The 24,195-nt window shown below is 35.6% G+C and overlaps 1 protein-coding gene across 4 annotated transcripts in view; it reads right to left on the bottom strand.

The window, feature by feature from the left end:
* The window catches only part of SNTG1 (syntrophin gamma 1), a 314,522-nt gene that overhangs the window by 85,429 nt on the left and 204,898 nt on the right, over positions 1-24,195 (bottom strand). For all 4 annotated transcript variants that reach the window (XR_013773870.1, XM_079302829.1, XM_079302828.1 and 1 more), the window contains 4 exons: positions 20,400-20,502; positions 18,897-18,979; positions 15,632-15,762; positions 10,144-10,273 (listed from right to left, as the gene is read on the bottom strand). Coding sequence is in view for 3 of the 4 variants with exons in the window: in XM_079302829.1 (XP_079158955.1) it covers positions 10,144-10,273; positions 15,632-15,762; positions 18,897-18,979; positions 20,400-20,502 (447 nt within the window). In the remaining variant the exon portion in view is untranslated. The remainder of the gene's footprint in view (positions 1-10,143; positions 10,274-15,631; positions 15,763-18,896; positions 18,980-20,399; positions 20,503-24,195) is intronic.

Raw genomic sequence — 24,195 nt, 5'->3', positions numbered from 1 at the left:
CTAAGTTAAAGACATCTACATGAGGCCTCTTTCTGCTGATCTTTCTATTTCATGGAAAATTTGGCTGCAGAAATTTATGTGGACTTTCCTTGTCCTGCTTGTATATTCACATTATGTACCCAGCCTTTCAGCTGTGCAAAAACAAGTTTGTGGGACTGCACTGTTTATAAAATCAGAGAACTAAGTTGGGTTAAAAAAATCTGCATTAAAAAAAAATCTACACTGTAGTATAGGGAGTGAAGTGTCCAGTTTGATCATGGCAGGTAGTACCAGAGTACCACCCAGGACATGGGAGATGCAGCACTCAGGCTGCAGGAGATAAGCATTCATCTGCTGTACTTCAGCAATACTCCTGCTGGATGAATCCCACCAGGCAGTGTGGATGAGCCCCATGTCCCCTGTCAAGAATTTTACATGTGGCTCTATGGATAGCCCAGAGAAGAGCCTCTGGAAGGAGAAGCACAGTGTCAGCCCTGTGCTGTCCCCAGAGATCCTTTGGCCAGCAGTGATGCAGATGGCATCAGCCTTGCAGGCTGAGCAGCACAGAGCTCCTGTCTCTCATGTCAGGGTGACTCTATCAACCTGTAGGCTATTATGCTAAAGTATCCTCTTGCCATTTCCTATCAGAAGTGGGAGAGGTAAGTATTTAATTCAAGGAGATAGAATTGCCCTCTAGAGATATCTGCAGTCTTTATATAGTTAATGGGATAGAAGTAACTGCCTATGTTAGAAGAATGAGTTCACTTCCTTCAAGTCTTAAAGACATTTTTTAATATCCCTTTATTATATTGGGAGATTGGGTGGAGAGAATCTTGCTTTTTAGGGACAAACAGCTACCATTTCTGTCACATTACTTACTTCAGCTAAAGTAGAAAGTAGTTATAAAAAGAGAAGTTCCTTGGCAATCAGATATGAGAGAAGAAGAACTGCTGAAACTCCTTTAACAATGTTAAATCAACTGAATTATGTGAGCAGCCAGCATGTTGACACACCAGAGGAAGTTTTTCATCCTTTTTATTACTTTACAAAATTGCTTTAGGAAATAAACATAGTGAAAACAATATTTTCTCCTAGGCAGGTAGCACATTTTTCCCTGGAGTAAACAGATATAAACTTGTGTGTTTGTTCAGCAACAGACTTATAAACACTTTTGGAATTTGGACATGTACTATTTTACTCTTTTTTTAAATTAAGATTTGTCATCTGTATAAACAGGAAACTAATGAAATGTGCAAATTGATCACATCTGCATAGATTTGCTGTACATATTTAAATCTACCTCTGAACAATTCGATCTATTATTTGAATGGTCAGTGTAGAATGGAAACAGTGTGCTAAAAGAACACTTTTTAGTGTTTGTATGATTTCAGTGCATCACACTGGAAGAGTAGAATATTTATCAGTAATTAGAAACATAAAAAGGTTTGCCTTCTGACTTTTAAGAAGTAACCTTATGAATAAAATGGAATTATCATGTTGATAAAGCTAAATTGTGTACCTGCATTGACCTTACATCACCTTTCTGCTAGTACAACTAAAAGTAGGTGTAAGGATTAACACAAATCAAATTATCCCCCAGCTGCATTTTATGTTGCATTTTATGACACTGAACCATTAAGTAGCCACAGGTGAGATGGACAGGCATTCTTTAACTGCCTGGTTGCCTCCTTTCCAGTAGTATTTTATGATTTCTTCATTCTGTGTGTCTAAAAATTACTGACTGCCTTTTCTGTCACAGAAGGTCTCATATAAAAGTAGAATTTAGGATCCTGTTACATGCTCTTTAGCACATAAAGTTCTCTCTTGACAAACTACCCAAACATAACTGGCAATTGGATCATAAAAGAAGCAAAATTGGGGAATAAGAATGACATTATTACATGCATCAAATATAAAAATGTATATTCATTTTAATATTGATGAAATATATGTGATTAATAGCTTTTGAGACATTATTTCATAAAGTAAAGGATTGCAGGCTTTATTTCAGAAAGAGATGGAGCAACAAAATTTGTTTCACACATTTTTTGTAGGTTTAGGCAAAAGCTGTATCAAGTGATTTCATAAATGCAGTAAAAAAAAAAAAATTCCTTTGATTCATTGCACCACAGTTCCTGATTGGTATCATTAGGCAAATACCTTTTTATAGCCTGCAAAATTGTCTAAAAAATTGTCAACAACAGAAGAGAAAGGAGAAAAGCAGTAACCTTCATACACTCATTACCAACTGTTTAAAAAGGTAGTAATTCTCAAAGGAAATTATTATATTTTCAGAGCAGTAAGTCAGAGTACCATGCACTGGGAAATGAAAATTAAACAAGGTGTTGCATTCTCAGATTTTCAAGCCTGACTTCAGGACCTCAATGACAGCCTGAAACAACTTTTGGATGTAATCACCTCATTCTCTGAAATAAACAAACTGGTGAGAAAAACCAACAAAACACCTTGCAATCATGTTGGTGCCCACATAAGTGATCAACACAGCCATCATTTCAGACATTTCAGACTTCTCACACAGGTGTTGGCCACTTAACTACCCCAGGTACCCTTAGGAGATAAAAAACTTGTCACAGGGTTTCCTAATACCTTTTGTTAGCAGAGAAATGGCAAGTCTCAAGTATTTGGGGCTCATTTCCTCTGCAACTTCGGGATCATTTGTCATTTTACCTATCTGGGCTTATTTGCTCTAACCTCTCAAACCTGTCCTGGAATGGCTGGAATCTCTCTGCTCCTCCCCACACCTCTGCCTCTTCCTCTGACTCCATTCTGTTCCACAGGCAAATATAAGCTGTGCACTACTTGAATGCACTTGCTCTCTATGGCACTTTATGGAGCAAGAGAACCAAATGCAGAAAGTGCTTTCAACACATTAGGCTACTAATATTGTATACCCTGAGGTGTTTTATAGCTTTTTGAGTGCATTTAAATTTCTTTTCATTCCTTTTATCTCTTAATTCTCTGGCTGTGGAAGAAAGGCAAAACTTCTGATGTAGCTACCTTTAAAAAATATATTTTAAAAGTGAGTAAGAGGAAATGGATGTCAAAACAAAATAATATTGCTAAAAATACGAATAATCATATTTGTGTTTGTTGTGGGTTTTTTAAGACAGCAAAAAGAAAGAATACAAAAAGAAAGGTTATTATTGCCTAGCCTCCCACTTCCCAGTTGCTATTTTATCAACAGCAGTTTGTGATTCAACAGCACTTTTAACACATTCTCACTGAAAATAAACCAATTGTGGAATATTGAACATTTTACTGCACAACAAAAACTAGGTTACAGTAGCTGGAAGTCTCCAGCTGCTACTGAAAGGGCAGCTTGGCATTTGGCATGAAAGGGCAACATAATGAGTCCTTTCTTCTTCCATGTGCTACCTTTCTGCAAACCCCCAAATGGCTTACCTGTATTCCCAGTTAGACTCCTATTTCCTTTACTCTTTTCCTTGTTTTTGTGCCACTTAAAATCAATCAAGAGGTGTTGTTTTGGGTTTGGGTTTTTTTCCTCTAAATGACAGGCTTCTTGTTACCTTTCACCCGGGGGAAATGTTGAGAGCAAGTGTGATATTCCTCCAAAATGTCTTGTAACTAATCAGATCATAGTTTTTATCATAATGTTTTAATTTAAACTTTCAATAATAATAGAATGAAGGAAGAAAAAGAGTCTCAGAGCTTCATATAAAGCTGTAGAGAATAAAGAACATATTGAATATTGATGCTTTGCTATAATTTGAATTCTAGCACAAGGCTGAAATTTAATTTGACTCCATACAAAAGTGGATGCATCAAAGTGTAGGGATTCTTTTCTCAGGAGAGCATCACATATAAAACTTCAAAAATACTCTCCCTGCAAGAATGTTGCTTTTTAAAGATTTACATTGAACAGGTACATTTAAAAAGAAGGGCTTTTGATTGTATTGTCTCCAGGGACATTGCTTCTCTTAAATTGTATTTTACAGTTCTATACAATACTAACACAGGTATTAATATTTTTATCAGATATTACCAACCACTGCAAAAGTTGTGTACTGATATATAGCAAAACAAACAAAAAAATATTAAAAATAGCACGAATAAATGTAACATTTGGGAGAAGCACAGAAAGAAAATTTAATTTATTTTGAAAACCTATCATGGGTAATGGAAGTCTACACTGCATGTTCCCAAGCAATACTGCAAGAATGCATGTCTTTACCATGAGTGCTGCTAGCATAATCAGAATGTGTCATAACAAATACTCCAACTATGAAGACAAAAGTTTCTTCTTACAAAGAACAAAAAAGTTTCTTGTTTCTTGTTCTCCTTGCCTCATTGTCCTTTAGACTCAAGTATATCACAGAAATGCAGATAAAACACAGTGGAGAAACAGAAACACAGTTTGGCAAGAATTAAATTTCTTTGCAGCTGAATCAGTACATTTAAGAGGGAGTAAACGTATCCACTATTCTTTAAACAAGGTACAAATATATTTTTTTTAAATAAGACACACTTCCAATTGCCAAAACCATAAATTAATATAAGAGAAGGCCATATGTAACACTTGATTAAAATGAAATCGAAACAAATGTGTTTTTAATTGTGCAGCTGCTAATAGCCTACATTTTAAAAAGTGAGGAAAAATAGGAGCGAATTATGTTACTTAATTCTTATACTCACTGACTACAATTATTCATGTACATCTACATGACTTAGGAGAATAAAAATATAGAGAAAAACGGCAGCAGTATTTTACAAGTGTGTCAAGTTCTGGTTTTTAAATTTTCCAAGAGAGATCTCAACATCTGTCCTGGAATGACCATCTGTAGAATCTTCCCTTTACAAGGTTGAGAATGGAATGCAGAACAAAACTCAAGCTGTCAGAAGACTGTGACCACCTGAATGGCTAATACTGCTTTAAAAAGTGCTGAATATGTATTTCCTTAATAATGTCCAATTTATCTGACTATTTGTATCATGGGAAATGTGAATCATGTATGTAAAAATATTCAACTAGTAATACTTTACAGACTTCCTATAATTCTCTCTTGTTTTGGCCTTCATTTTATAAAACTTTCAACTTCAAAATTACAGTATTTGATTTTTGCACTACAACAGAATATAATGTAAGAGTTTTGATACTGATGTTGGTATTTTTGGATTTTGGTTATGCATAACCAAGCAACTAAAAATAAAAATATTATTGCAATACACAGATCATAGCAAATTTAAGAGGAATTAATCCCTGAAAACTCAAAATTTACTAACATTACAGCATTCCATGCTTGCTATTGTATTGTAAGTAAAAACTAAAATATGAAATCTGTTTACTTCATGAGAGTAACAATGATTTATTCATGTAATATAGCATTCCACAGTATGGTATTACTGGTGGTAGCATCCACCAGAAAAAAAAGAAAATACATGTTCTACTAATTTCTTTCAATAACTTGTTAACAATAAATGTTGTCCTGTGAAATTTTATTCTTCCTACAAGTGGAACAGATTGTATTAGTCTAATCAGTATTTTTCTCCTGTTTTTTACTTTTTGTCTCTACCACCTAATGACTTGCAGAATCCCTCTACCCCAATTTCACCATTGTAAAGACAAGGTATTATCGTGGAAGTGAAGTTTTTTTTTTTTTTTCTCAGCAGTACTTTCTTTCACTCAGCACTACTTTTTAAGGATACCAAAAAAAGTTCAACTGAACTATCAAATTATGTTCAAAACAAAGTCTTAGTTTCTGGAAAACACACACATTGGGCCAACACTCAGTTTGCAGACCTCTTAATCCTAGCTTTCATGCTATTGCTATGCTTCTACCATCAACTCTGTGTGCCTCATTAATTTCACAAATGTGTTATTTTACCCACAAAAATGCAACATAATGGGATAAAGTGAAGTTACTGTGAACTAAATCTTACAAGGTCTCGTGGACATTCTCAAGACAATCTCTTGCTTAGAAACTTGGCCTCAGCTGCCTGTCATTCCTGTCTGATGGAGTTCATATTGCTTCTTTGCTGTCAAGTGCTGGCTTCAAGGTAAAAAGCATAAATGCATAACTACTGCAGTGTCTTTCACAGAAATCATGGAAAAGGAAAAATAAATATTATTGCCCTCACAATAGAGAAAGCTGCCACAGAGAAAGCAAAGGGCAAGTGAAAAATACTAAGTTGTGAGGATAAATCCCCAAAGATTCTATGAAGCTATATCATAGAAATTCCTAACTCAAATGTATTTTTTATTATTCTTTTGTTTAAAAGACACAAAATATCTGACTCTCACTGTACTGAAGACATTAAAAAAATTGCCTTTAAGTTCCCCGACAATTGCAGCACATGAATTAGGGAAGTATTGGCAATTGGTGGTTCTTTATAGAGCTCATGATTTTGGATTATTTTTTTATTACTTTTTATTACTTTTACAGTGTAATTTCTTTAAAAGCTACGTGACCAGTTGGATACTGTCATCCTAAGATAATCTAACAAAAGAGATGTTAAAGACTAGAAATCACTATCAATTACCACCAAAAATAATACAATTTAAAAGTTCATGGAAAGGCAAAAGTTCATAGCTGAATTGAACAATGGAATTGAAAACTCCTACTTGGACCATTAGCAGGAAAAGAAGTAGCAGCAGCTTGTTCCCTTTTTAAATGACTGGCCAGCCATCTACATTGACAACAGAAAGATGTAGAACATTATCAGTTCATAGAGGAATTTGAGTTCCCAAACCCAGGTTCAATTTAGCATATTCAGATCACAGCACATTAACTTCAGTATCAGGATTGCTTAGACAAAACTGCAGGTTTAGTATAACCCCTCTGTTTTTTGAGGTTTTTGATAAAACTGGTGAATTTTTAATACAGATGCAATTCAAGTGACTCACGTTGGAGAGGAATCCATCTTCAGAAATGAATGATCCTTATAGATTCATCACCTCATCAATTACAGTGTGATATTAAGTCACTTCCAACAGTGCATTTACATAGTAAACATTTTGCTAGCATACCAGTATACAAGCCCATTCATGTTGTGCAATTTTAATGTATTTCATGTCACATGAGAGCACGCTTCTTGGGACCTAAAGGAACTAAAATTAGCAGTATCACTCTCAGGATCCATAAAACACTGGAGGACACTTGTGCTAACCTCCTGAAGATGAAGAGTGCATACCTGAGGTTTGTCTGGTAAAGAAAATCTGAAATTAAGTGAACTGATGCAGCATTTTTTAAGTTTCTTCTTAATCATCAGAATATAATTTCCTATATCTCTGCATTAAATTTTTAGATGTCTTTTTGCATAATAATATGACTCCTAGCTCATATTGTACAATGATTGCTAGTCTAACCACTGCAGGAAAAATGTGTTTGTTTGCAGACACCATCTTCAAGTGTCCATTCAGCTTAGCAAAATTGCCTTTTAAAAATGATGATCATGTCAAGGCACTTTGGTTTTGCTTCTATTTCTGCATTTCTGTTACCTCCTTGGTAGACACTGGCTATGCTGCTCATTGTGAAATTCAGTCACATCTTGTTTACATCAGATATGGACATGTTAGGTCATGAAATAAGAGTTTTTGACAGTATACTTATAAAAAACTAATTGATCATGGGTTGAACAAGGTATATTGGCGCCCATATTCACAACTATTGGATACATGTGGGACCATACTACTTGTTACTCACATTTTTGGGGTTTGACCCATCAGATATTTTTTTTTTCAGTCAGTTTGTATGTGAAAAAGTAAAATAATTCAGATTTTCTGACTGAGACTAGTATGCTTCTTTTTGTCAAAAATATCCAGGCATTTCTTTGGGAGATTTATTCAGAGAAACTCACTTTGGCCTCTCAACGACACCAATGACAGGATATCAGGATATATATCTATCTCCTTAGGTATCAAGTATGAACTCACCACCCTAGGGTCCTTTACCAGTCAAAGGAAAGACAGATGTGTCCTGAGGGAATTGATTTCATTATAAAATGGATGTCAACAGTAAATAATAAGATTCATTCTAGATTTTCTGCTTTAACACATCTAAAGTTAGGCAAGAGAAATCTCACCAAAATCTACAGAGCCCAAATTTGATGCAAAGGTAAAGGAAATGCTCTCAATAAACAATCTATCTGTTTTACTCCTTTTGTCTGATTCTTTCTGTTTCCTTCTTTTTCAAAAGGTAGATAGGTGTGAGAAACATAATGTAAGTAAATATTTCTATGAACTGCATGGTATTTAAATGAAACAAATTATTTTCTGTATTCCTGTATTTCTGTATTCCCTAGATAGGAATGCCAGCTTTATCAAAATTAAAAATTGGTCAATTTATCCAAATAATTAAATAATTTCCTTAACTCTCTTTGTTTCTTTGGCACTGGATGACACAGTAAGGGAGAATGACTATGAGTAAATGCCTTTCTCAGATAGGAAAAATGATAACATCAACAGTATGTGCATGTCAATAACCATCTTGTAAAGAAAGAAAATACAGGGACTTCTAATCACATCTAATAATTCTTCTGTGCAACAGTCTGGGTTTTTCCTCCCTCTGTGTTCCCAAGGTTTCTTATATTCACTTATCATGTATGCTGTCAAATAACTAATTCTTTCTGGCAACTGACAATTTAAAAGAAAAGTGTATCACAGGAAGGAGTGTGTAATTGTTTTCCATAAATTCATAAGAGCTATGAACAAATACGACAATTCTAAAAATAGACTCATGGATAATTATCATAAGCCCTAACTCTCATGGCTACTTTACAGTATGTCTTTGGGATAAAGTACAAAGATTGGCATAAAAAACTGCATAATTTAGGATATTTATCTCTTATAAAACATTAGATAATTTTTTATTTGTATTTTATGGAAACTAGTGTAGAATTATAAACTGTACCCATGATAAAATCCATGTAATAATATTGCATTGCCAAAATTCAAATTATGCTAAGTAATCATAATTATAGTCTCATCAGAGCTGGAGTATTTCAAAACACCTGTAAAATTTAGGTGCCTCAGTCTACTGCTACAAGCAAATAAATCCACTGATTTAAGTAGCAAGAACCATTTGTAGACTGAATTAAAGACAGCAAGAGAAAAAACCCAGAAGCCTCAATTGTCAGGATGCCTAGTGAAGGTTCTACATAGCAACAGCATTTTAAGGATGAATAAATAGCCATAAAGTTCTCTGGTGCTGCTTGGAAGCTTGCAGATGGCAGATGAATTCATGTCTGTCATGTTTTTATAATACAATGACTTTTACATATTGCTGCCAGATGGAACACAGTTTTGCATCTTGATTATAAATCTCAAAAAAATACAACTTCCTTCAATGTGTTCCCTGTATTTGAAACAAAAGCAAATTCAGAGACAGATTTGGGAAGCTAAAGCAGATTTAAGGAAGTATAAATTAAATCCTCAAGGGCTTCCTTGTAATAACTCAATTCAAAATAATGGATTTCACCATGTTTTCTGTTCTTGAGGACAACCAGGGAAGGCATCATACAGATTTCTATACAGAGAGAATTACATGTGAATTTTTAAATGCAAATACATACCAGGGAGGTCCAGAAGATCTCCCAATAGAACTTAGTATTTGGAAAAACTTTTACATAACATTTATTCTTGCTTCAATAAAAAGTGAATCTATCCCTCAAGCTCAGATCCTAAGAGTGCAGTGCATGAAGCATAAATGCATTTATTCATTGCTGAAAATGAACAGAATATCCACACCACAGAAGCACCTTGACTTTCCCATCCTGATAAACGTTACCTAGACAGACCTAAAACCTAATTCAGGTCTGGTTACACCATTTCTGCAGAGATGTACTGTGAAGAAAGTACAGAATTTTTGTATTTTCCATCTGTTCCTGCATCACACCTGGCTTCCTCTGTGTGCCCAGTCTTTGCTTCTAATCCTAATTGGTATTGCTAAGAAGAGAATAACTCTGATAGTGATGAAGTGAACTATATGACTGTAGGGAAGAATATTTTCCCATTCAATGGTTTCTCACAGAGTCTGATTTGATGACCAACTTGAGTTGACTTCCCTCAGCCAGCCTCAAGCATTGTTTATACACAGATAATTCTGTGTGTGAACCCATTAGGCTTTTATGACAGTTATAATCAAATATGATTGGGAAACCTTCTGGCTTACTTGGATCCATACTTACATTGTGCTTTGTGAGGTTGGAAATGTTACTTGCTATTGCTTGTAGCCAGTCAATACAGTCTTCAGCAGTGAGACACTGAATTATTCCACTGCAAACTCCATCCACAGCAATTACTTGGAATGCATTTTGCCTATAGACATATCATAACAGATCAGGTCAGAACAAAATTTTATGTTTTCTAGCATATCATCTTAACAATACTTGTAGAAATGCTTTCCTTTCAACTACAATGAAGGTCAGCCAGTGAACACAGATAAAATGCTGATTTTCCTGTTTTATAAATACCTATTAAAACAATCATGCTAAAAGGTCAACTCAGACAATATTAAGTTTCCATAAGGCTATAGAAAAATTCCATTGACCAGCTCCAGAGAATCTTGACCTGTACACCTCAGAAGCTGAACAAGTGAAAGAGTTGATGCATATCTAAGACTTAATACTTTAATACAGCAGGCTACAGAGAAGGAAAGCACAATGGAAACCACAGGCAATAATTTGGGAAATTCAGTGAACCTTTGTTCACTGAACCTTAGCACCTTTGTTTTGTTTTTATAACACAGTGTCTAAAAACTGGTGGATTACTGTCTGGAGGCCCCTCGGCTGCTCAAGAATTTTGTTTCTCTTCTAAACTACTGATTGAAAACTTGGAGAAGTCAAAATTGATCAGGTAGCATTAATGATTTTTCCAATTGCATTTCTGAATATAGGATCATTACCAAAGTACATTCCTACCTCTACCTCTAACCCCATCTCCAATCTGGGCACATATACAAAAATCTATCATGCATTATAGACTGATTTTCCACTTCCAGGCACTGAGCAATTATTGAACAAGAGAAAATTTCTCAGATGCTAAAGTAGTAACAGACCTAATTTCTTCAGTAAATAGCCTAAAAGCTCTTGTAAGGCTCAAATAGCCTAAAAGCTCTTGACAGGTCTCTGTCTTCAAAACCAAAAAGCCTCAATAATAGTCCATATCCCAGAGCAGGCGATTACTGAACATACAGAGAATACCAAGTTCCACTGCTGGCATTCTGTTACAAACCCAGTTGTTAACAAACAATTAATAGTTTAAGATTAAGTGCATCATTCAGATTCTTTGAGAATGGCTCAAGCAATGTGCCTATTATCTGCAGGGTAAAACTGAGTGCCATTAATGACAGTTTCTGGCATCTGAAGACAGGTGTTAATTTTGAAAAGCCATTTGTTTGGAGTCTTTGGAGTATTTTATTGTAGTTTTATAGAATGTAAGGCTAATATCTATCTTCATCCATGTTGGGAACAGACTGTTTCTTCAGTCAGGAGAATAAAAATGAACTAGAGCCATGCCTTTGCTTTGAGTGTTCTAGCATGAGAACCAGCTTTTGAGAATGAGGCTTATATTAACATGGTCTTGCAAGGTTTTGTGGTTTATTTAAATCCAGAAGTTTAAGTGTCTTTCCCAAGAGCAATGACTTTTCTTTATATTCACAAAAATACCAACCAATACAGACTTCTTTCAGAGACTTATTTTCACAATAATTCTGGTAAAGTTTCGAGGCTGATTTATTAAAATAATCTTCAGGTAATGTTACTAGCATTTATTTACCCTGTCATCTATTTAGATGGCTAGGAATATAAATAACATTTTTTTCCAAAATACATTTCTAAATCCATATATGAAGACCTTAGCATGGGTTCAAAATTATTGATTATATCTTTTAAGGAAAAGAAAAAGCAATTTTAGGGCTTGCCTTGCTTCTACACAGTCTATCATAAATCAAAGCAGGGATCCAAGAGATCTATTAATGTGTAACATTAACACAAGTACAAAAACCCCAATATGTTCCAGATTCAATCCTCATGCAAAAAGTTTCCTTACACTACAAACAAAGTAAATCTGGTGCATTTGGGGTTTCAGATTGTTCCTATTGTTCCTAGGAATTTGATCTGTGCATGCACAAAATCATTCATCCATAATGTTTTTACCCAAGCATCAATACCAAATTACCCAAATATCAATAGTATGATACATGGTTACCTAATAAATTACTTGTGAATGCATCTTGGCAGTAGATAGCCTTAGATTATTGTAATTGTATTTTCTTGAATAAGTCTACCAACCAGAGTCCATAATACCATGCAAACCTGAAAACATGACGTATTAAATAGATGTTTTGTACTAGATGGAACAAATAGCATATTAATCACTTTATAAGACACCAAAAGAAAAGAAAAGGGAATGGATAAGAAGTTACTTATTTAACTACACATTTCAGGTTCTGGGCCTTCTGGAAAACAAAAGCTATATTTGAAAGTAATAAGCTTTGCAAGGTTAACTTGAATGTCTTCTAGAATTATGTCTAAATACCCTCCAGAATTTATATATCTCAACCATTCCTGTAGAAAAGCTAGAACATGACTATGAGGTTTACTACTGTATGTGAGAACAATATATTTGCATATCAGACTTTGAAATATAAAAAGTTATCAGGCTTTACATAGTGAAAACAGCCTCATAAATACTATGAAAAATGTAGTGAATTAGCTTTCATTTCACGCTGCTGCCTTATATTATTTTTAATATCCTTTCTTCTATGTTGATGTTTTTAGCAGTCCTTTAAAAAGTATCTACCTTTCTCTCATAACAAATTCTGAGAGGCAGTAACATTTAAAAATGTTTACAGTAATTAGAAGTCTTATAAATTGTCCGGCTAGCAACATAAAATGTTGGTTCTATGCTTTAAGAAAAACCCACTTCCTCTGTCATACACATCCTCCATTTCTGCTGTTTAATTTTTTTTTTTTTTTTAAGACTTACTTCTGCATATTAGCTAAAACAGAAGGACACAAGGAAAAAATTATCAGAGTAGTTTTCAAGGTTTGAGTACGAGTTCAGGTATTTTGTTTCATATTAATGTACTTTTATTTTCTATAAATTCAAATCTCAGGAATATCATTACTACCTAAGATACTTCATTTGTTATGTACAAGTAGTATAATATGAAATTTAAGCTTTTTTTTTTTTTTATAGATGCAGAAGACTGGATTTTAAAACCCAAGATCTATGAACAGCTGCTTATGTGCTAATTTTCCATGTGAGTATTCAATTGAATACCTTTTCACAAATATAAGAGATCTCAGATTTGAGTGTTATGATTTTGGGTGTTTTATGCTTCATTGTTAGATATGGAGCTGAAGGCTTTCACATAATTTAGTAAAACACCTCCTGCCTCTCTGGTGACTTTATCCAGCTCAGTTCAGCCAAGAAGCCTTTGTACCCTTCGGTTCACACCTTGCCTACCTGGGCAAGCCACTGTTTCTCAACAGACCAAGGTTCATGCAGCCAAGTAAATATGATCCTGCAAATACCAGTCAAAAGCTGCAGGCTGGCATTAGTTCCACAATGATCTACAACAACGACTGCCTAACCTCCTTAATTTCAGTTCTGTGAATAGGAGAAATGGCTGCCAGACCCAGGCCTAATTCTATGAAACAACAGCCTAAGAACCAGCTTAGGCAGAGGACAGCTTTTGTGCAACTTTCAAATGTTTTCTGAGTATCAGTAAAAAAAAATAAATTAACTCCACAAAAATCCCAAACAGAGGGAAGATGACTTCTCTTCCCCCAGTTTCTGGGGGTTTCATAAATTCACTCCTAGAGGATTGATCAGAAGAAATAATGGAGTAGCCTGCTCTGTACCTGTACACAGCTTTCCTACAGATAATATCTTTACTTTCTAGAGCTCACAGAAGTATTTCAGTATGAGAGCTTCATTCTTATATATACAGATGAGAAATGAATCCATACAATAGCTAGATGTTTAAAACTTTTAGCAAGTATTATCTTATATACTTGCCTTGTTGGACTTTATATCTACTTTCATTTCTATTTCATGGCTTTATAAACAGTAATCATTATAGAATAATTTAATCTTCTCTCCTAATTTCTTCTGATTTATTAGGATAATAATAAATTGAGTAAAGTCAAGTTCTAGGTCTGTATTGGGTCCGAGATTAATTTTATTTTCTCCACAGCAGCCCTCAAAATGTTAAGCTTTGTATTGGAAGTTAGAAAGATATTGATTAAACAATGTCTTGGCTACCACTAAGCAATGTTGGCACAGCATCAGAGCTCTTGCTCCAACATTCCCTCCTCACCAAGAGGTTGGGGAAAGAAAATCTTGGGAGGAAAAATAGCCAGGAGAGCTGACCTAAACTGATCAAAGGGATATCCTATACCATCTGTTTAGCCATGAAAGCTAGGAGAAAGGAAGGAGGGAGTGCATTAAATAATTACGACACTTGTTTTCCAGAGCAACTCCTACATGTACCAAAGCCTTACTTCCCAGAAAGTGACTGAACATCAACTGCAGATGGAAAGTAGAGAACAAATATTTTGTGGTTTTTGCTTTCATGTGTGGCCTTTACTTTTGCTTTATTAAACTGCCTTTATCTTGACTCACCAGATTATTTTCATCTCATTTTCTTCCCCTTCATCCTCTTGAGGAAGGGAGCAATAGAGAAGCTTGGTTGACACTTGGCATCCAGCCATGGTCAACCTATCACAATGGTGCACTACAGTTAAACCTGAGCTTTGGACAGCTATCCCAGTGATTATAACAAATTGGCAATGAAATTAAATGTCAAACATGCAAAGTAAAACATGGGAAAAAATAGCTATATGAAAACAAACATACAAAGAAAGAAAAGGCCCTACTGTAGCTATAAACATAAAGCAAAGAAGTAAAAGAACTGGGAGATGTTTATCAGCTCAGGCTCTTGCTCATGGTCCTCACCTGAGCATGGTTGCAGCTACTCCTGTGCCTGGACATGTACCCCACCGATTTGGACTTCTGACTTCTCAGCTTAAACTGAGCCCCATGTGGCAATGATGGACCCCTCTGAAGACTGTCCCTAAGCCTTCTCTGTTCCTCCATGGGGAGCAGTGGGATAGGATCTTCTTCTGCATAGACAATGCCTTGTCCTGCCTTTCTGCCACCCTCTCTTTTGGTTTATCTTCCCCATGGAGCAGCCAACCCTTGCTGCTCTGAAACAAGATTATTTCACCCAATGTAGGTATCAGATGATGTATTTTGCACAAACAGAAGGAGATACAATTCAAAAATATGATCATATTGCAGAGCTTAATGCCATAATGCATTGCAAAAATCAAAGGCATAAAAACAAGCAACATAGATGTTTTTGAAGACAGGAGCATTAGCAGCTATTAAATATGATGATGTACATTTCATCTCAAAGTGCAAAAGGTGCTGAGCACTAGATGCAAGCAGAAAGATCACCCATCATCTCCCCACATATCTGGTCCCAGTTGGTATCAAAGAATATGAGGCAAGGTGGACCTAGAAGGACCTTTAATAAAGCTCCTATATTTCATGTCTCTGTCAGCTGCTGTGGAACTAATAATGCAATTTCCCCAACAAGTCAACACCCCAGGGCATACATCTGTCAATCAAGAAGTCAAGTTTCAACCTTCAGAACTTCTTTACCTGCACAAATCTGATCCTGGAAGGTACTGGGAAAATCGTGAATGAAGAAGTGGAATTAATCGAAGATCACACCACCTTTTCTCCCACCTAAGTCCTGGGGATGCTGGCCATGAAGAACATGATAATGTATCCTGAAAAACATGAAAATGTCTGTCTCAATTTTGAACTTCATTGTAAGTGCTCAGCAGATTTGAAAAGAATGAGATTGACTTCAAAGTCTTTCATTTGGCAGTGTTCCATTTTTCCCAAATCACTTGTCATTAGTTTTAGCGAGCAGTGGAAAGATTCTGAGTAGGATCTCTATCATAATTCAGTTATTTCCTGTGACTCTGTACATATTTACATACATATCTTCTCTAATGACATCACCTTAAACCTCTTAATTGGGAATGGAATTTAATATGTGAAGAAAATTGTCAAAATTGTCAAAACTACATGCTTATAATTAATATTTTAATTTTATCTACTTCCAGAAGACATTCTTTAGATGAAAACTGACCTTTCTCATGTTTATGATCATATCTACAAAGAATGAGTATTTAAATATCTGGAGTCTAATTTGACCAATATTTTTAAAGAATATAGATTTGCATGAGAAATTATTGTAAGACATTACTGGTATCTTTTACAATATAAATATTACAAAAAATTAAGTACACCTTTTTTTCTAGAGTGTGCATTTTGTGTTAAGATCTATGGAATTACAAACTTTTACCAATTCGAACTTTACTTTTACATGCATGTTCATATAACTTTTATGTATAAAAAACAAAATATCACAATAAATATCATGTTAGCTGAGCAGCAGGTTTTTCATAGGTAGTTCACTTATTTAAAATACTGAATCTCTGGTGAATAATGCCATAGATTCAATAAAAATAAATAAATTATTGTCTAGGAAGACTACGCTCAGATGTTGTTTGGAACATCTTGAATTTTTAATGTTTTCTCTCTGCTTTTGGGAACCTCTCTTCACCTGTGATTAAACTTGGGGAAAACACAAAATGCAGTAAAAGTTCAGATACAAACTGTTGGCCTAGATATGGTTACAACAAAAATGTTAGCCCTACTTTTAGACTGCATACCTCTGTGAACTGTTGACAAAAAGACTATAACCAATCTTGTCAACTTCAAGTTCTGAGTCAAAAGCCTTCTTCATGTGAATTAACAAGACTATAAATTAAGAAACAAGACTATGGCTGTAAGTCACAAAATCATGGGACACACAAGGATCCTCAAGTCCATCTCTTGGCACCATACAGGACATCCCCAACAATCTCACGACGCTCCTCAGTTTTTTCAAACTTTTCTTGTCCTCTGTCAGGCTGATGCTGTAACCACTTCCCTGGGGAGCCTGTTCCAGTGCTCAACCATCCTCTAAGCAAAGAACCTTTTTCTAATATACAACCTAAACCTCGCAGACACAACATTCCCTTGGGTCCTGTCACTGGCCACAGCAGAGAAGAGATCAGTGTCTGCCTCTTTTCTTCCCCTCACAAGGAAATTGGAGACTGCAGTAAGGTCTCCCCTCAGTCTCCTCTTGTCAAAGCTGAACAGAGCAAGTGACTTTAGCCTCTCATACAGCTTTTCCTCCAGACCCTTCAACATCTTTGTTTACGTCTTTTGGTGCTTTCTAACAGCTTTATATCTGTTTTATTTTGGTGCCCAATGCTGCCCCCAGCAGTGGAGGTGAGGCTGCCCCAGCTCAGAGCAGAGCAGGACAATCCCTTGCCTGGCTGTGATGCTGTGCCTGATGCCCCCAGGACAGGGCTGGCCTGGGCACTGCTGGCTCATGCTCAACTTGCCACCAACCAGGATCTCAGGTCAACCAGCTGCTCACTGATCACATGTTTATTCAGCTGTCATAATTCCTTCTAGAAAATATTCCGAGAAAAAGGAAGTGTTGTGGTAAAAGAGTTGCACATAACTTAGAAATTCACACAGAGGATTCTCTTGGTTTTACAAAGAACTCTGTTCCCATGACAAGGGGACATCTAAGAACCACATCTTGGTCTTCACTAGAAAATTTAATTTAGGGTGAATTTTAGACTCATGATATCAGATTATATTATTTAAACTGACATTCAGTTTCAGTAAATTAGTATCACTTCAAATGGAAACTACAGGTCATCAAGATCAGTTTTTATACCAGCAAAAAAAAGAATTCAGAAATGAAAGAAAAATCATAAAAGAAAAATTAGAATTGTAGTAGCTAGTTGAATAAATAGCTTAGGATCTACTGCCATAGCCTTTTGACATACATACGTACCTATGTAGACTCTTGAGATGTCTGCTTTTGTTGTTGCTGCACAAGTCACATGTATTTTATTATTGGTGTTATTTCTTTATAAATTCCACTTCCTAAAATGTGTATAATTCTGAAGGGTTTTCCAGATTATAATTGTGTTTAAATATGTGATACTGAAATTTAGATCTGGGGGCTGCTATTTAAAACCTTTAATAGAAAAGTATAAGTGCACAATGAAACAAGATGGAAATTAGAAATGCCTGCTCAGTATGGCTTACATTTTGGATTTTAAATATTTGTAAAAAAATTATGATCGTTAATGGTTTATTTATTCTGTGCTTTTTCTATTTGCATCTATCACAAGGCCAAATACTCAACAAAAAAACCTTTAGAACTATATAAAGAAAATTTTGCATTTTCTGGCTAAGAAAAAATTTTAAAGTCCCTTGTTACACTTCAAAGGCATCTTTTACTAAATATCTGATGAGACATCTGCAGCATTTTATCCCAGAGACACTCTGCTCCATAATACTATCCCACTTCAGGTAAGATTTTAAGTACACATTACCAGAAGGAAAACACTCTCACCTTAAAAATATAAAAAACATGTACCTAACCATCTTGTCCCAAAAGCTTTAGATAATGCATGCAATATAAGTAATGGAAAATATCTCAAAAACTCTTCTTCTTTTTTTTTATAAATAGATATGTTTTTATTTTAAGATTTTTAATTCCTATGCAGAGAAAAAAATGTAAAAATTTAAACTTTTGCAAAAACCCTACTGCCCAAGTAAACAGTAATCACATGTATCAAGGCACAATCTCAGCTGTAAAATTTGTCACAGTTTAATTCCCAGTCATAATTTCTCACTACAATTTTTTCCCTCTACAGAACTGTCTGTCTCCAGAATTAGCTGAAGCTCCTCTCTGCCAATGTCCCTTATTAGTATTTCCACTTTGCTATTTTACTATAATTATTCTTCTGTGTAATTCCATCAAGGAGATTCAAGTTCTTACCGTGTTGTTGGGGTGGTAGTTGAGATGCAAACCACTGTCACATAGGGGAGAGGATGTGCCACTGCTTTGGTCACTGGGGGCACCTAATACAAATACAAATTCACAAGAAAATCCTTTGTTAATCTACAATGACATAATTCGAATTTGTATGTGTACGTATGCATTCTCTCTAGACCCAAATAACTTCTATCATGTATAAAATTTATTTAATTTCTCCATTCAGCCAGTATTTTTCTTCTGGCTTGAGTGGAATGCCTTTGCAAATTAAATGGAGGCCCAAGAAAACCTTTTCCAGTGCTTTGATTAAAAAAAAAAAAAGGTTAATGTCTGCTTGGTAAAAAAAAAAAAAAATCCCACAACATTTCTTTCAAATTCAGCAATAAAAGGGAAGTGTGTACCTTCTCTGTTTTTTTTTTACTTGAAGGAACTTTTCAGATAACCCTTCTATTACTCTCAGTGGAGTTTACAGTTCTAAATGTTCTTGTAATGGTTTAGGAACTTACAGTGCTATGCCTCAAAAGTGACACGATAGGATCCACGCAAACGCACATTCCTCTGCATCACTCAGGCTACTTTGTGGTACCACAGCCTTTCATAAAAGGAACAAAGGTACTGGGACACATTTTTATTTAAGAATTCAGTGTTCTCGTTTTTTTCTTGTTTCACTTAAATATAATACATAGGCAAGAGAAAAAGACAATATTCCATTAAATGCATGTATAAAATTCTAACTAATGATTTAGATGATTTAATTCCTGCTAACTTAAAATCAAAGGCTAGAAGTATTGAAATCAAATATTTATTGTATTGCTACTTAAAACTTGAGCAATTCTGTTCACTCTCTTAGGGAGCAAAAAGAAGAAAGAAAGCAGAGGTGGCAAAAGGCATAGGCTGATATATAAATATGGTTAGATATTCTGCAATTGTCTATAATTATGCATCCACACTTACAATTTAATATAATTAAAGGAAGACAGCTGTCTCCATATGACTCTCATGGGGCTAGTTCACTAAAACTCAGTTTGGACTAAAACAAAATACTTATTGTTCCAGAGTAATTTATTCTTAGGTAGACAGACATCTCCACCAAAGCCTCTGAATTTTAAACAGGAAAGTTAAGTCCTCTAAATATACACATTCTCATTTGCACATTTACAAGAAAAAACTCTCTGGGACTAAAATACTAGCCGATGCTGCCCAAAAAGCTGAGTTTAAATACTCTGCACCAGGATGTGAGCTATTGCAAACCAATGCAATTCTACTCTTTTACATGCAATTTTACTGATTCACATCAGCCAAATGCCTAGTTATCTGTTTTTCAACCACAGACAGCAATTTTTCTCTTGAGGTTAATGTTGACACAAGCACTGGCAATAGGAGCAACTCATATTTAGGCATATTTAAGCTGCTGTCAATCACCCTCAACACACAGTAGCTTCAGAAGCTGCAAGTGTTCACGGGTATTGAATTGAGGGTTCTTTTGGCCAAGTAATAAAGGCTTACATGCACAGTCTTCATTCAGTGGCAGTTTGAGAAAAGCAGGTGCTCTTTTCAGAAAGGACACAGTTAGGGTCACTTCTTCCCCTGCGTTGCGAAGGACCTGTACCTGGAAAAGAAATATAGGCAGAAATAAATTTATGACCAAAATTTGCATTAGCAAATGTAAGCAACACCACACAGCTTTTCATACCAGAATATAACTGCTTGGCAGTTTATTTCAATTACATTTGCTTGAGAAGAAAGCAAAGCATAAAGCTTGCTATGTGCTAAATCTATTGTGTTTTTAGCCACACATACAGTTAATGGGTGAGGAGGGAATTAGCTTCCTATATCAGTACTGGCTTTGACTTGTGCTGTTGCAGAACTTGCTCCTTGAAACTATTCAACTATGTAACTCCTTCTTTCAGGTCTGGAATCATCTCCCCTAGCATGTATTTATTTAAAAAAAATTAAACATACTTTTTCTTTACACATAAATGTTTTTTCTTGTCTCATAAATCCTCAACCAAAACAACAGCAGTAGTTTCCACAGCTGTGCCATAATCCTATGAGCAAGCCTTTCCAGCACTCAGAGTTAAATTTAGCTGAAATGCTCCAGTATGGATGAGAGACCTAATCTTCATCACAGACACAGAGGAAAAGAACCTATCTTAAGCCTTAAATCTTAGATAAGCACAAGCTTAGGTTTTGCCAAAGGGTAACCTGCATTTTGGACACAGAATGTGCAAAGCACCTATCCAACTGTAAATACTTTCTGCCTTCCTGTAATCTCCCATAGTTTTGGCTTTTGTTCATCTTTAGCTTTTGTGGGGTACAGCTGTAGAGACCCCAAGCATACGGCAGAGTGAGTGACTCCAGGCACCTCCCAAGAGTAGCAGTAAGGAGGCACAAAATCAACTAAAAAAGTGCTGTATTAAACAGCTGAGGAGAAATGTTTAAATTGGCTTATGAGAGCCAAGAACCAGATCTGTCTCAGAGAACAACCATTTCCTTTTCTAGCTCTGTAACTTCAAAACTCTTCAAGGGCTGGTTTAATTTGGGCTTACAGTGACAGAAGATTGCACCGTGCCTCTCTGAGTGACTGTGTTCATTCTGTGCAGAGCCAGCTCACAGGCACCACATTCAGAGAGCTGCTACACAGTGAGACATTAGGCAAACATTTTAAACTAGCACAAATCTGCTCCCTTTCTCCTGGATAATACGCAGGTAACCCTTCTGTCATGCTGCTGCTTGTGAGAAAGCCTTGCAAATAATTTATGAAGCATTGCTAGTATTTAATTATGCCTGTCAGTAACCTACTCAACAGATTTATTTACATGCATGTGAATAACTATACATGGGGATGCTTTCACATGGAATCACTGCATCATTATGCTGTTAACTTAAAGTAATTCTTCAGGAAAAAATGTCAACTTTGCCTTTATAAAATATTTTTCTACTCCATGCTGGTTGCCACAGAGGACTAACAACATGATGACAGAATATTTGATTCAGTAACTGAAATTTTAGGGTCTTTACTGTTTTAAATAGCACAGTGGTTGCCAATCCACATTTTGCAGTTTAGTATGCATTTATCTGAATGTGTGCAAATAAACAGAGAAACATCACAACAGATTTAATAACTTGTACTTCATGCTAAAAATTTCATCTGTAACAAGAATAATTTAGGTTGAAAAATGAGTCTCTTTGATGAGCAGTTCCCAGTTCTGATCCATTTTCTATCTCAAAATTTCTAAGCAGCAATTATTTCATAGAAAGATGACTTGTAATAAGTAAAACAGTAGTCCAAGACTCTGAAGTCCTGAATTCAACCAGAGAAACCATCTTATACCCTCAGTCTCCATAGAAAATTCATTCTTTTCCTCTCTTATGTAGCAGTTACAAAGTTCAGAGTAATCAGAGCCAAAGCAGAAACTTACAGGTGTGTACTCTGCATTGTTTTCACAGATGTGCATAAACAAAGAGCAGGAGAATATAGCAACTCTCTGCTGTTAAAAGTAAGTATTTCTTTTTACTCAGGAATGGCAAATAAACAAGTGAAGAATTTGCAGCATTATTAGCTTTAATTTATAAAGTCACCCTTTAAGAAAAGAATAAGTTGATGTCATCTGTGAAAGAAGCTGTGACAGCAACTGCCCTAAATCGTTCATCCAAGTGTCTACATGATTTCACTTGACATTATATTGCTTTGTAAAGCCTGTAAGAGGCCATAAGTAGCCTACTGTGACTTTTTTCTCTAACCTCTCTCTCCCTCAAACCTCTTTATCTCATAGGATGAAAACTTTAAGCTGGAACACATTTCAGTTGAAATCAGCAATACTTATATCAGTGAACTGTATTTTGGAGTGTATGAAGCATATAATCCAGAAAGGGACTAGATTTTGACATGCAGAATAAAGACTAGAGAGAGATAAAAGATTAAATGAGAAAACTACTAGGTAATGATTACAACAAAGAGCAGATGAGTTATCGATCCCATTTTACTTACTTTCTAGTCATTAACAAAGCCATTCTGAGAAATAAGGTTTGGTAAAGAAAATGAGAATTTTAATTACTTTATTGTCTTCTTCTAGCTTTCAGTTGAAAGCTTTACTTTTATTTTATGTTCTTTGTCTTTACTTTGCATAAGAAATGAACAACCAAAGTACTACAGATAATTCTAGATAGTCAGATAGTCAGCATCAGTACTGAATTTAAATTAGGGCCTCTTTCCCACTGTGAGTAAATGGTTAACAAAACTCAATATTAATGAAACATACCTACATAAGTAAAGAGATTTTCAGTTCATTACTGCTAATAGAGAAGTCATCTCTAAATTTACATAAAATAAAAATATCTAAAACATTTTGCAATCCTGATTGATGGCAAGTAGAATATGAGTCAGCCAGGAGAGCCAACCTTGTCTCCTGGGCACAGCATTTCCAGCTGAGCAAGGGAGGGGATTCTCCTGCTCTTTCCTGCACTGGGGCAGCCTCACCTTGAGTCCTGGGGGCAGTGTAGGGCAACACGATACAAAAAAGACATCAAGCTATTGGAGAGTGTCTAAATGAGAGCCATGAGGATGGTGAAGGGCCTGGAGGTGAATCCTTACGAGGTCACTTGGTCTGTTCAGCCTGGAGGTGAGGAGACTGAGGGGAGACCTCACTGAGGTCTTCAACACCCTCAGGACAGGGAGAGGAGGGGCAGGTACCAGTCTCTTGATTACCAGGACTAGTGACAGGACTCGAAGAAACAGCATGAAACTGAGTCAGGGGAGGTTTAGTTTGGATCTCAGAAAAAGGTTTTGCACCCAGACAGTGGCTGAACATTGGTTCAACAGGGTTCTCCAGGGAAGTGGTCAGAGCACCATGCCTGAAGGAGTTCAAGAAGTGTTTGGACAACACCCTGAGGCACATGGTGTGAGTCTTGGGGTGCCATGCACAGGATTTGGACTTGATGGGTCCCTTCCAACTCAGCATATTCTATGATTTTCCCTAGCATATAAAATGATGTAAGTGAACCCAACTTGTACAAAGTGAGCAAGAAATTTAGTTTTGAGGGAATACTAATTTTGGTTAAATACAAAAACATGTTTTCAAAAATTTCCAAACAACAATGAAACAACTTCCTAAGATTATTTTTATCATATCTGAAGAGTTTAGCGAGGGTGAGAAAAATTCCCAGGGAATATTTGTATGATAAAACTTCAGTAGTAGACCTAACATTTCTAATTTCTAACTATGTCATATATTCTCATTGTATGCCATGGAGAAACTCGGTTCAGAAGAGATCTGGCAATTTCTAAAGCAATGTATTCTAA

Source organism: Erithacus rubecula (genome assembly GCF_903797595.1).
Source record: "Erithacus rubecula genome assembly, chromosome: 3".
Taxonomy (NCBI): Eukaryota; Metazoa; Chordata; class Aves; order Passeriformes; family Muscicapidae; genus Erithacus; species Erithacus rubecula.
This window is presented reverse-complemented; position numbering and strand designations above follow the sequence as displayed.